General features: G+C 51.7%; 1 protein-coding gene across 1 annotated transcript in view; it reads right to left on the reverse strand.

The window, feature by feature from the left end:
* CLCN1 (chloride voltage-gated channel 1) overlaps positions 1-12791 on the reverse strand; it is a 609758-nt gene that overhangs the window by 64531 nt on the left and 532436 nt on the right. Inside the window, exon 18 of the mRNA XM_069242656.1 lies at positions 12595-12688. Within this exon, the coding sequence (XP_069098757.1) occupies positions 12595-12688 (94 nt within the window). The remainder of the gene's footprint in view (positions 1-12594; positions 12689-12791) is intronic.

The following is a 12791-nucleotide window of genomic DNA, read 5'->3' on the forward strand; positions in this document are numbered from 1 at the left end:
CACAGGTAGCAGAGGTGCAAGCTTCTCTCACAGAGTCTAGATGCAGCACAGGCAGCGGAGGTGCAAGCTTCTCTCACAGAGTCAAGGTGCAGAATGTGCAGCAGTGGTGCAAGCTTCTCTCACACAAACTAGGTGCAGCACAGGCAGAGGTGGTGCAAGTTTCTCTAACAGAGTCTAGGTGGAGCACAGGCAGCAGTGGTGCAAGCTTCTCTCACACAGTCTATGTGCAACACAGACAGAGGTGGTGCAAGCTTCTCTAACAGAGTCTAGGTGGAGCACAGGCAGCAGTGGTGCAAGCATCTCTCACACAGACGGTGCATCACAGGCAGCAGAGGTGCAAGCTTCTCTCACATAGACTGGGTGTGGCACAGACAGGAGTGGTGCAAGCTTCTCTCACAGAGTCTAGGTGCAGCACAGACAGCTGTGGTGCAAGCTTCTCTCACACAGACTAGGTGCAGCATTGGCAGCAGTGCTGCAAGCTTCTTTCACAGACTCTAGGTGCCGCACAAGTAGCAGCGGCGCAAGCTTCTCTCACACAGACTAGATGCAGCACAGGCAGCAGTGGCGCAAGCTTCTCCGACACAGACTGGGTGTGGCACAGACAGGAGTAGTGCAAGCTTCTCTCACAGAGGCTAGATGCAGCACAAACAGCAGCAGTGCAAGCTTCTCTCGCACAGACTGGGTGCAGCACAGGCAGCAGTAGCGCAAGCTTCTCTGACACAGACTGGGTGTGGCACAGACAGGAGTAGTGCAAGCTTCTCTCACAGAGGCTAGATGCAGCACAAACAGCAGCAGTGCAAGCTTCTCTCACATAGACTGGGTGTACCACAGACAGCTGTGTTCAAGCTTCTTTCATGGAGACTAGGTGCAGCACAGGCAGCAGCCGAGCAAGCTTCTCTCACATAGACTGGGTGTGGCACAGAAAGCTTTTTGCAAGCTTCTTTCATGCAGACTAGGTGAAGTACAGGCAGCAGCGCTGCAAGCTTCTCTCACACAGACTTGGTGCAGCACAGGCAGCAGCAATGAAAGCTTACCTCACACAGACTAGGTCCAGCACAGAGAGCAGCGGTGCAAGCTTCTCTCACACAGTCAAGGTGCAGAATGTGCAGCAGTGGTGCAAGTTTCTCTCACACAGACTAGGTGCAGCACAGGCAGAGTTGGTGCAAGTTTCTCTAACAGAGTCTAGGTGGAGCACAGGCAGCAGTGGTGCAAGCTTCTCTCACACAGTCTGTGCAACACAGACAGAGGTGGTGCAAGCTTCTCTAACAGAGTCTAGGTGGAGCACAGGCAGCAGTGGTGCAAGCATCTCTCACACAGACGGTGCATCACAGGCAGCAGAAGTGCAAGCTTCTCTCACATAGACTGGGTGTGGCACTGACAGGAGTGGTGCAAGCTTCTCTCACAGAGTCTAGGTGCAGCACAGACAGCTGTGGTGCAAGCTTCTCTCACACAGACTAGGTGCAGCATTGGCAGCAGTGCTGCAAGCTTCTTTCACAGACTCTAGGTGCCGCACAAGTAGCAGCGGTGCAAGGTTCTCTCACACAGACTAGATGCAGCACAGGCAGCAGTGGCGCAAGCTTCTCCGACACAGACTGGTGTGGCACAGACAGGAGTAGTGCAAGCTTCTCTCACAGAGGCTAGATGCAGCACAAACAGCAGCAGTGCAAGCTTCTCTCGCACAGACTGGGTGCAGCACAGGCAGCAGTGGCGCAAGCTTCTCTGACACAGACTGGGTGTGGCACAGACAGGAGTAGTGCAAGCTTCTCTCACACAGACTAGGTGCAGCAGAGGCAGAGGTGGTGCAAGTTTCTCTCACACAGACTAGATGCAGCACAGGCAGCGGAGGTGCAAGCTTCTCTCACAGAGTCAAGGTGCAGAATGTGCAGCAGTGGTCCAAGCTTCTCTCACACAGACTAGGTGCAGCACAGGCAGAGGTGGTGCAAGTTTCTCTCACACAGACTAGGTGCAGCATAAGTAGCAGCGGTATAAGCTTCTCTCACACAGACTAGGTGCAGCACAGAGAGCAGCGGTACAAGCTTCTCTCACACAGTCTAGATGCAGCACAGGCAGCGGAGGTGCAAGCTTCTCTCACAGAGTCAAGGTGCAGAATGTGCAGCAATGGTGCAAGCTTCTCTCACACAGACTAGGTGCAGCACAGGCAGAGGTGGTTCAAGCTTCTCTAACAGAGTCAAGATGGAGCATAGGCAGCAGTGGTGCAAGCTTCTCTCACACAGACTAGGTGCAGCACAGGCAGAGGTGGTGCAAGCATCTCTCACACAGACTAGGTGCAGCACTGGCAGCAGCTGTGCAAGCTTCTCTCACACAGACTAGGTGCAGCACTGGCCGCAGTGCTGCAAGCTTCATTCACAGACTCTAGATGCCGCACAAGTAGCAGCAGCACAAGCTTCTCTAACGCAGACTAGGTGCATTACAGGCAGTAGAGGAGCAAGCTTCTCTCACAGAGGCTACGTGCAGCACAAACAGCAGCAGTGCAAGCTTCTCTCACACAGACTAGGTGCAGCACAGGCAGCAGTGGTGCAAGCTTCTCTAACAGAGTCTAGGTGGAGCATAGGCAGCAGTGGTGCAAGCTTCTCTCACATAGACTGGGTGTGGCACAGACAGGAGTGGTGCAAGCTTCTCTCACAGACTCTAGGTGCAGCATAGACAGCTGTGTGCAAGCTTCTCTCACACAGACTAGGTGCAGCACAGGTAGCAGCAGTACAAGCTTCTCTCACACAGTCTAGATGCAGCACAGGCAGCGTAGGTGCAAGCTTCTCTCACAGAGTCAAGGTGCAGAATGTGCAGCAGTGGTGCAAGCTTCTCTCACACAGACTAGGTGCAGCACAGACAGAGGTGGTGCAAGTTTCTCTAACAGAGTCTAGGCGGAGCACAGGCAGCAGTGGTGCAAGCTTCTCTCACACAGACGGTGCACCACAGGCAGCAGAAGTGCACGCTTCTCTCACATAGACTGGGTGTGGCACAGAGAGCAGCGGTACAAGCTTCTCTCACACAGACTAGGTGCAGCACAGGCAGAGGTGGTGCAAGCTTCTCTCACAGAGTCAAGGTGCAGAATGTGCAGCAGTGGTGCAAGCTTCTCTCACAGAGTCAAGGTGCAGAATGTGCAGCAGTGGTGCAAGCTTCTCTCACACAGACTAGGTGCAGCACAGGCAGAGGGGGTGCAAGCTTCTCTAACAGAGTCTAGGTGGAGCACAGGCAGCAGTAGTGCAAGCTTCTCTCACACAGTCTATCTGCAACACAGACAGAGGTGGTGCAAGCTTCTCTAACAGAGTCTAGGTGGAGCACAGGCAGCAGTGGTGCAAGCATCTCTCACACAGACGGTGCATCACAAGCAGCAGAGGTGCAAGCTTCTCTCACATAGACTGGTTGTGGCACAGACAGCTGTGTGCAAGCTTCTCTCACACAGACTAGGTGCAGCACAGGTAGAAGCAGTACAAGCTTCTCTCACACAGTCTAGATGCTGCACAGGCAGCGGAGGTGCAAGCTTCTCTCACAGAGTCAAGGTGCAGAATGTGCAGCAGTGGTGCAAGCTTCTCTCACACAGACTAGGTGCAGCACAGGCAGAGGTGGTGCAAGTTTCTCTAACAGAGTCTAGGTGGAGCACAAGCAGCAGTGGTGCAAGCTTCTCTCACACAGTCTATGTGCAACACAGACAGAGGTGGTGCAAGCTTCTCTAACAGAGTCTAGGTGGAGCACAGGCAGCAGTGGTGCAAGCATCTCTCACACAGACTGGGTGTGGCACTGACAGGAGTGGTGCAAGCTTCTCTCACAGAGTCTAGGTGCAGCACAGACAGCTGTGGTGCAAGCTTCTCTCACACAGACTAGGTGCAGCATTGGCAGCAGTGCTGCAAGCTTCTTTCACAGACTCTAGGTGCCGCACAAGTAGCAGAGGTGCAAGCTTCTCTCACACAGACTAGATGCAGCACAGGCAGCAGTGGCGCAAGCTTCTCCGACCCAGACTGGGTGTGGCACAGACAGGAGTAGTGCAAGCTTCTCTCACAGAGGCTAGATGCAGCACAAACAGCAGCAGTGCAAGCTTCTCTCGCACAGACTGGGTGCAGCACAGGCAGCAGTGGCGCAAGCTTCTCTGACACAGACTGGGTGTGGCACAGACAGGAGTAGTGCAAGCTTCTCTCACAGAGGCTAGATGCAGCACAAACAGCAGCAGTGCAAGCTTCTCTCACACAGACTGGGTGCACCACAGACAGCTGTGTTCAAGCTTCTTTCATGGAGACTAGGTGCAGCACAGGCAGCAGCCGAGCAAGCTTCTCTCACATAGACTGGGTGTGGCACAGAAAGCTTTTTGCAAGCTTCTTTCATGCAGACTAGGTGAAGTACAGGCAGCTGCGCTGCAAGCTTCTCTCACACAGACTTGGTGCAGCACAGGCAGCAGCAATGAAAGCTTACCTCACACAGACTAGGTCCAGCACAGAGAGCAGCGGTGCAAGCTTCTCTCACACAGTCAAGGTGCAGAATGTGCAGCAGTGGTGCAAGTTTCTCTCACACAGACTAGGTGCAGCACAGGCAGAGGTGGTGCAAGCTTCTCTAACAGAGTCTAGGTGCAGCACAGACAGCTGTGTGCAAGCTTCTCTCACACAGACTAGATGCAGCACTGGCAGCAGCTGGGCAAGCTTCTCTCACACAGACTAGGTGCTGCATAGGTAGCAGCGGTATAAGCTTCTCTCACACAGTCTAGATGCAGCACAGGTAGCGGAGGTGCAAGCTTCTCTCACACAGTCAAGGTGCAGAATGTGTAGTAGTGGTGCAAGCTTCTCTCACACAGACTAGGTGCAGCACAGGCAGAGGTGGTGCAAGTTTCTCTCACACAGACTAGATGCAGCACAGGCAGCGGAGGTGCAAGCTTCTCTCACAGAGTCAAGGTGCAGAATGTGCAGCAGTGGTGCAAGCTTCTCTCACACAGACTAGGTGCAGCACAGGCAGAGGTGGTGCAAGTTTCTCTCACACAGACTAGGTGCAGCATAAGTAGCAGCGGTATAAGCTTCTCTCACACAGACTAGGTGCAGCACAGAGAGCAGCAGTACAAGCTTCTCTCACACAGTCTAGATGCAGCACAGGCAGCGGAGGTGCAAGCTTCTCTCACACAGTCAAGGTGCAGAATGTGCAGCAATGGTGCAAGCTTCTCTCACACAGACTAGGTGCAGCACAGGCAGAGGTGGTTCAAGCTTCTCTAACAGAGTCAAGATGGAGCATAGGCAGCAGTGGTGCAAGCATCTCTCACACAGACTAGGTGCATTACAGGCAGTAGAGGAGCAAGCTTCTCTCACAGAGTCTACGTGCAGCACAAACAGCAGCAGTGCAAGCTTCTCTCACACAGACTAGGTGCAGCACAGGCAGCAGCGGTGCAAGCTTCTCTCACACAGACTAGGTGCAGCATAGGCAGCAGTGGTGCAAGCGCCTCTAACAGAGTCTAGGTGGAGCATAGGAAGCAGTGGTGCAAGCTTCTCTAACAGAGTCTAGATGGAGCATAGGCAGCAGTAGTGCAAGCATCTCTCACACAGACTAGGTGCAGCACTGGCTGCAGTGCTGCAAGCTTCTTTCACAGACTCTAGATACCGCACAAGTAGCAGCGGTGCAAGCTTCTCTAACGCAGACTAGGTGCAGCATTGGTAGCAGCGTTACAAGCTTCTCTCACACAGTCTAGATGCAGCACAGGCAGCGGAGGTGCAAGCTTCTCGCACAGTCTAGATGGAGCACAAACAGCAGTAGAGCAAGCATCTCTCACAAAGACTAAGTGCAGAATGTGCTGCAGTGGTGCAAGCTTCTCTCACATCGACAGGGTGTGCCATAGACAGGAGTGGTGCAAGCTTCTCTCACAGAGTCTAGATGCAGCACAGACAGCTGTGTGCAAGCTTCCTTCATGCAGGCTAGGTGCAGCACAGGCAGCGGCACAAGCTTCTCTCAAACAGGCTAGGTGCAGTACAGGCAGTGTATGCTTCATTCACACAAACTAAGCACAGCACAGAGAGCAGCAGTGCAAGCTTCTATCACAGAGTCTAAGTACAGCACAGGCTTCTCTCATGCAGACTAGGTGCAGCACAGACAGCAGCAGTACAAGTTTGCACCACACAAGATTCCTTCACAAACGCACATGATAGGTGTCTCACTGGCAGCAGCCACCCAAGCTTCCCTCAAAACACAGATATGATAGGGTGGGATCAAGCTTTTGTCACGCATGCACGCGTGCACCCACACACACAGCATTGGTGGGTCACTAGCAGCAGCAGTGAAAGCTCCATCACAACAACGTGTGACAGGGGCCTGGCTTGCAGTCGCCATGGAGAGATGCCAACCACCCCGTTGTGCAGAAGACTCCCGTTTACCCACCAGGTTGACGCTACTTCACTTTCCTCCACTCTCTACACCATTACGTTAATAAGAAAGACAATGAAACAATAATGGCCGCCTCTTTCCTCTTCAGCATGTCCCAGATGTGGAGGAGATGTGGATGGATCAATCCAGGTCACCTGGTGGATTTACTACATCTTCCAGCATCACACCTGTATTTTGTGAATGTGAGCTCAAGGCTGTACCACCAGGTCTCTCTCCTGTCTCTCTGATAGCTCACATCATCAAGTCTCGGCCCCAGTGATTGCGAACACGTTACATACCTCCAGTAACTACTTCTCCTGTAGAGACTCTAACTGCAGATTCCTCACCTTTTGAATATTTCCCAGACGTCGGACTGGATCTGAAAAAAATTCAAGCCGTGCCACTGTGGGCAACATGTGGACCCACACCGACGTCACTCCAACGCGGAAGCGATGCCCAGTGGCCTGATGCACTCTGACATCACTCTGCGTGCTGAACCGTCTCTGCCCGCACACGCAGAATCCAGTCTCCATATTGGTAGTGACCAGTGTGCAGAACTATAATGGGGACTCTTATTAGAAGAGTCCAGGTCGCAGACGAGGGAAGAAGGGAAGGTCAGTGAGGAACCTGCAGTTAAATAGTCTCTTACAGAAATATCGTTACCTCATATAAGTAACTTGTTCTTCAGCTAGAGACCTCTAAGAGCAGATTCCTCTGAAGAGCAGATTCTTTTGAATAGATACCAAAGTAGTACCTCTTAGATGGGGGTCTGTGAACTGGCTCAAACCGAAAAGCTCTGCAGGACCGAGCATGCAAAGTGTCTTTCTCGACAAGGCTGTTCAGACGATAGTGCTTTGTGAACGTATGGAGTGACGCCCACGCAGACACCTAGCAAATGTCCAGGACAGGCACTCCAAGTGCGGTGGTAGCAGCCTGGGTCTTGGTGGAGTGAGCCTGCGTGCCTCTCGGATGCTGCTTCTTGGCTATTGCACAGCTAATCTTATTGCATAGAGCGATCTAGCGAGAAGCGGTCCACTACTGCACTGCTTCGCCTTTCCTCACTCCACAGAATCCAATATTGCACCGATCACCTACCCGGTCTCCTCTGGGGTGAACAGTATAGAAGCTAAGATCCAATCGATGGAGTCTCTCCTCCTCATAGGGGTGAGATGGAGCAAAGAAGGCAGGAAAGGTAATATTCTGGCTGACAGGAAATGGAGTCCCTACCTTTGGAAGCAAGGAGTCTCAAGTCTAGAGGACCAACTTGTTTGAGTAGAAAGTGGTGTGGGGTGGTTTGACGGAGAGGTCTTGTGGCTCGCTCACCCATTGTGCCGATACAGACTTTTTTGAGAGACATCTGACTGCCAAGATCACATCAACAACCTCCGGGGGAAGATTGAAAACTCTCAACTGTTGCTGCTCAGTCACCAAGCATGGAAGTGGAGTGCGTGAGGGTTCGGATGCAGGGCTCTGTCCTGCTGCTGCACCTGAAGTGGAAGCCTGATCAGAGAAGAGATGCTCATGCCCAGGAGTTTGGGATACCTTACTGTCCATGCCCAATCTTCAGCCTTTAGATGACTTTGGTTCGGTCATTGCTGATCTTTTTCAGAACTCGGGGCAAGATAGGTATTGATGGGAAGGTGTACAGGAGTCCTACGTTCCACCACCAGAACATATCTCTGAGCAAGAGACACCTTGGAAACTCCAACATGCAAACGCGCTGACATTGCACATTGTTGGCCGTGGCGAGAAGATCGAGCCAAGGTCCTCTCCAGTCATGGAAATCCTTGCACCACTTCCAGGTGTAACTGGCAATCATAATCTGCAGCAGAGTTCACCTACTCTCGCGTTCAGAGATCCTGGCGGGTGGCATCCCACCAGGGAAATCGCCCGAGGTGCAGGGCGTCCTAGCACAGGGTCCACGACTCCGCTCTGCCCTGCTTGTTGGAGTATCACGTGGCGATGGTGTTCTCGATGACAGCTGGCAGCAGCATGCCTTTGATAGAAGAAAAGCTTTCAATGCCAAGTGGAAGGAAGACTCAGAGCTTCAACAGGCTGATGTGGAATCGAGCCTCTGTGGGAAGCAATAAGCCTCGGATCTCCACCTCTTCCACGTTGCCACTCTGACCCAGAAGCGATCCTTCGATCATCACTGTTAGCTCCAGGTGGGGTAGTAACAGGGGTCTGCCACTGACCCACTCACGTTCCAGCAGTCACCACTGCGGGTCTTTTTCAGTTTCATCCAAAATCTGGACCTGATCTAAGAGATCCCTCTGTCGCTGTGCCCACTGGGACTCCAGATCCCACTTCAGAGTATGAATGTGCTGTCTGGTGTGCTTGATGAGAAGGCCATAATCAGTCGAAAACAGCCTCAGAGTCATCCATGCTGCAAACCCGGACCGAAGCTGAAACATTGGGATCACAGCCAGCATGTCCTGGATTATCTGTTCTGGGAGGGAGGTATGCAACTATGCCATGTCCAGAATGGCCTTGATAAAGGGAGCCTCTGCCATGGAATCATGTGTGACTTTGGAATGGTGATAGTGACCCCCAACAATGTTGAGAGGTTCGCGCAGTCTGGAGGTGGTGACGACTGCCTACAGCGAACCTGTCTTCAGAAGCCAGTCACTGAGGAAGGGGAAGACTGGGACCCCGGCCTCTGAAGATGCGTTGCAACCATCTCCATCCCCTTCGTGAACACCTGAGGGTGCTGCTAAAGCAAAAGAGAAACAGAGCAAACTGAAAATACTCCTGGCTCACTGTGAACCGCAGGTAACATCTGTGGGCCAGCAGGGTGGGGATGTGGAAATACACGTCCTAGGCGCCCAACGCTACCATCCAGAACCAAGGGTCAAGAGCTGACAAGACCTGAGCCAGGGTCAGCATCTTGAATTTGAGAAGCTCAATGAAAAGGCGAACGTCTAGGTTGGAACAGACTTTTTTGAGCCCCAAGAAGTAACAGGAGCAACAACCACAACCAACATCTGGAGCCTCTCTATGACTCCTTTGGCCAAAAGGCCCTGTGCTTCCTGCAGCGATGGGGACAGCAAGCGCACTGCGGTCCTGTCATCTTTAAAGGCCTCTAAGGCCAAGTCAACTTCATCCCCAAAAAGACAGTAACCATGCAAGGGCATGTCCATGAGACTGACCTGGACACCACCCAAAATATCAGTGGACCGCATAAAGACATGACTGAGAAGGATCGTGCTGGAGGCTATGCACCCACCAATACAGTCCGTGGTATCTAGCTCACATAAGATGGTGAATTTGGTGGCATCACGATCATCCTGTGCAGGATGGCAAACTCTTCCTCAAGTACACTAAGGGAACACCTGGGCCACAGGGTCTACAAAGTATGAGGGTAGCATCCTTAAAGGCAGCTGCCATCCACTGAGTGAAGGGCCAAATGTATGGAAAACAAAACTCACTTCCTCTTGGATTCCCTATCAGGGGAAGTAGATAGGAATGAAGTCGGGTTCACCATGCTGGCCGAAGCTTGTACCACAAGGCTCTTAGGAGTGAGGGGTGGGTGAGGAAGTCTGGGTCGCCCGGAGAACAGCAATGATGCCTGCAACAGATGAAATAACAGAGGGGCCTTGAAGCGGGTTTGGCCCAGATCCACAAAAGTGTGTCTGTAAGAGCCTTGCTGAAGGTAAGTATGGGCTTGATCAGGTTGGAGCACCTCAGTTCAGACACTGAACTTAACTTCCTGAGTGTAGAGTTGAAAAGCAAGGACCTCTGTCACCACCCACACAGCCATCGCAAAGGAGGCACTTTTCTCTGTTGCAATGCCAGGAGGCAAAACCAACCCAGGGCCTGATTCACAAAGGTAAACTTAGACGCTTGGTCTAAACTTAGACCAAGCATCTAAATTTACAACTTTGGGAATTCAGAAAGACCATTTACGAGTCCTATCTTTAGGTCCACACTCTGGGCAGAGATAAGCCTGAGTGTGGACCTAAAGATAGTACATGTAAATGCCCTTTGTAAATTCCAAAGTCATAAACTTAGATGTTTAGTCTAAGTTTAGACCAGACATCTAAGTTTACCTTTGTGAATCGGGCCCCCAGTGTCTGGTGAAGTATCCAGACCTCTGCCATCCTGGAAGTTCTCATATCAACTGTCATCATGCTAGAGCTGAGCAAACTCATCCCCAGCATCACAGACACCGTTATCCAAATCTGTGTTAAACAATTCATGTAGCACGTGAGCTCTTCTGAGGGGAAGGGGCACTGTATCAGAATTAAACCAGTGGGCAGTAGGCGGCTGCTTTATGAGAGAAATGCATGGCATTGGTTGAAGTTGGAGCAGAGCCGTCTCTGTGTCGCACAGCACTATGGGCTGCCCATCATCATCTGGTGTCCGTGGCCCACAGTTGGTGGATCATGTTCCGTGGCGCAGAGAGGCTGCCAGTACCAAAGTTGGTCTGTAACCCAGAATTAAACCTGACAGTTTGACTGGCACTCAGGGTGGACCTGATGGTGGAAGTCCATTTGGGAGACCCATCAGCTCATTGGGGCCTAAAGGCACCCTACAGGGAGCTGGCAAAAAGCCACAGCTTGGCATCATAGAACTCTTCGATTAGCTGAGGCATTGCAGACAGGCCTGGAAATTCAGGACAAGGATCAGAATCAGCTTCGAGAGGGAACGGGTTTGGAAGCGACACTGGGAGATACGTTGATGTCTTAGCGTGTTCTCAGGTGATTAAGAGTTTGGGAAGGGGCAAAGTCTTGCTTGAAGTTTTTCTGTTTTTTCTCTGACTTACCCAAAGATTTGCACGGTGGTGACAATCTGTCACAGGTATGACCTTTCAAGTGGGATCAGAACGCCCCTTGGAACTCAACCAGTCACGACGTGGAGTCCTGCCGTGCTTCGTGATGAACAGCTTTGCATCTCAATCCCAGGTGGGTTTTGGGTGCTTCAAGGCGCATTCACTGCAGGCCTTGGAGTCGGGGTCAAACCCAGCCACCACAGGCAAACCACGTGCGGATCGGTTACACACAGGTTTTTGGTGACATTCCCCACACAGTTTAAACCCTGTAGGTTTGGGTGGTGATATATTGCCTTGCACACTGTAGCAAAATTGAAATGACCATCTCGAAAGAGATGATGGTGTATGTTGGCGTGGAAAGAAAGAACTGATGTTAATGCGCATCAGGTTCCCCGCATGTCACTTCTAGAGCCAAAATCGGCGTGCAAAGCTACTTCTTGAGATTTACTGAATCAAGTCTGACACCTGGGGGATATTCAAAAGGTGAGAAATCGGTGCTTAGAAGTATTCATCAGAATGTACAACCAGGCCTCTCTCCTGCTACTAGATCCAACTGGATCAAGTCTTCTCCCCACTCACGGTGAGTTCAAAGGTGTACAACCAGGCCTCTCTCCCGCTACTAGATCCAACTGGATCAAGTCTTCTCCCCACTCACGGTGAGTTCAAAGGTGTACAACCAGGCCTCTCTCCCGCTACTAGATCCAACTGGATCAAGTCTTCTCCCCACTCACGGTGAGTTCAAAGGTGTACAACCAGGCCTCTCTCCCGCTACTAGATCCAACTGCATCAAGTCTTCTCCCCACTCACGGTGAGTTCAAAGGTGTACAACCAGGCCTCTCTCCCGCTACTAGATCCAACTGGATCAAGTCTTCTCCCCACTCACGGTGAGTTCAAAGGTGTACAACCAGGCCTCTCTCCCGCTACTAGATCCAACTGGATCAAGTCTTCTCCCCACTCACGGTGTGTTCAAAGGTGTACAACCAGGCCTCTCTCCACATCTCTACTAGATCTCCCAGGATTCATTCTCGGTCGAAGTGACTGTGTGAGCACAAAGCTGTACAAATAGGCTTCTCTCCCTGCCTCAGCTTGATCTCCCAGCACCTAGTTATTGGTCCCTGTGATTGTAAATACAAGGCTGTACAACCAGGCTTCTGTCCCTGTCTCTGGGAGACCTCAAGTCCTGCCATCTGTGACTTTGAGCACAAGACTATACTGCCATGCCTCTCTCCATACCTCTGCTAGACGTCCTTAGACCTGAAGTCTTGTGGTGATGAGCGAAGCTTGTTTGATCCCATTTAATGCCCAGAAGCCTGGAAAGATGGAGCTTCAGGAAGCTTCTTTGGGAAGCCAGGAGTGAGAAGTTGCAGGCTAAATTTGTCACATCCCCATGGGAGATACATGAGTGCACATCGGCTCCTGACATTAAACCCCCTTGAGTGTCCCCTGTAATAGCCTAACACCCTTTCGGCCCTTACCCTGGGGGTCCGTGCTTATCGGCTGCTCCACAGGTTTGAGACAAATCACGGGGCCATTGGGTTCATCTGAAACACGAGGGGGAGTTGTTGGGGCCTACGATGAGAGAGAAATAAAGAAAATTGATTAGACAATGAGAAACAATAACACTAAAGCATCTACATTTAAATTAACCATGCCATATAATATTAGTGTTAGT

The sequence above is a fragment of the Pleurodeles waltl genome, chromosome 7 (genome assembly GCF_031143425.1).
Source record: "Pleurodeles waltl isolate 20211129_DDA chromosome 7, aPleWal1.hap1.20221129, whole genome shotgun sequence".
Taxonomy (NCBI): Eukaryota; Metazoa; Chordata; class Amphibia; order Caudata; family Salamandridae; genus Pleurodeles; species Pleurodeles waltl.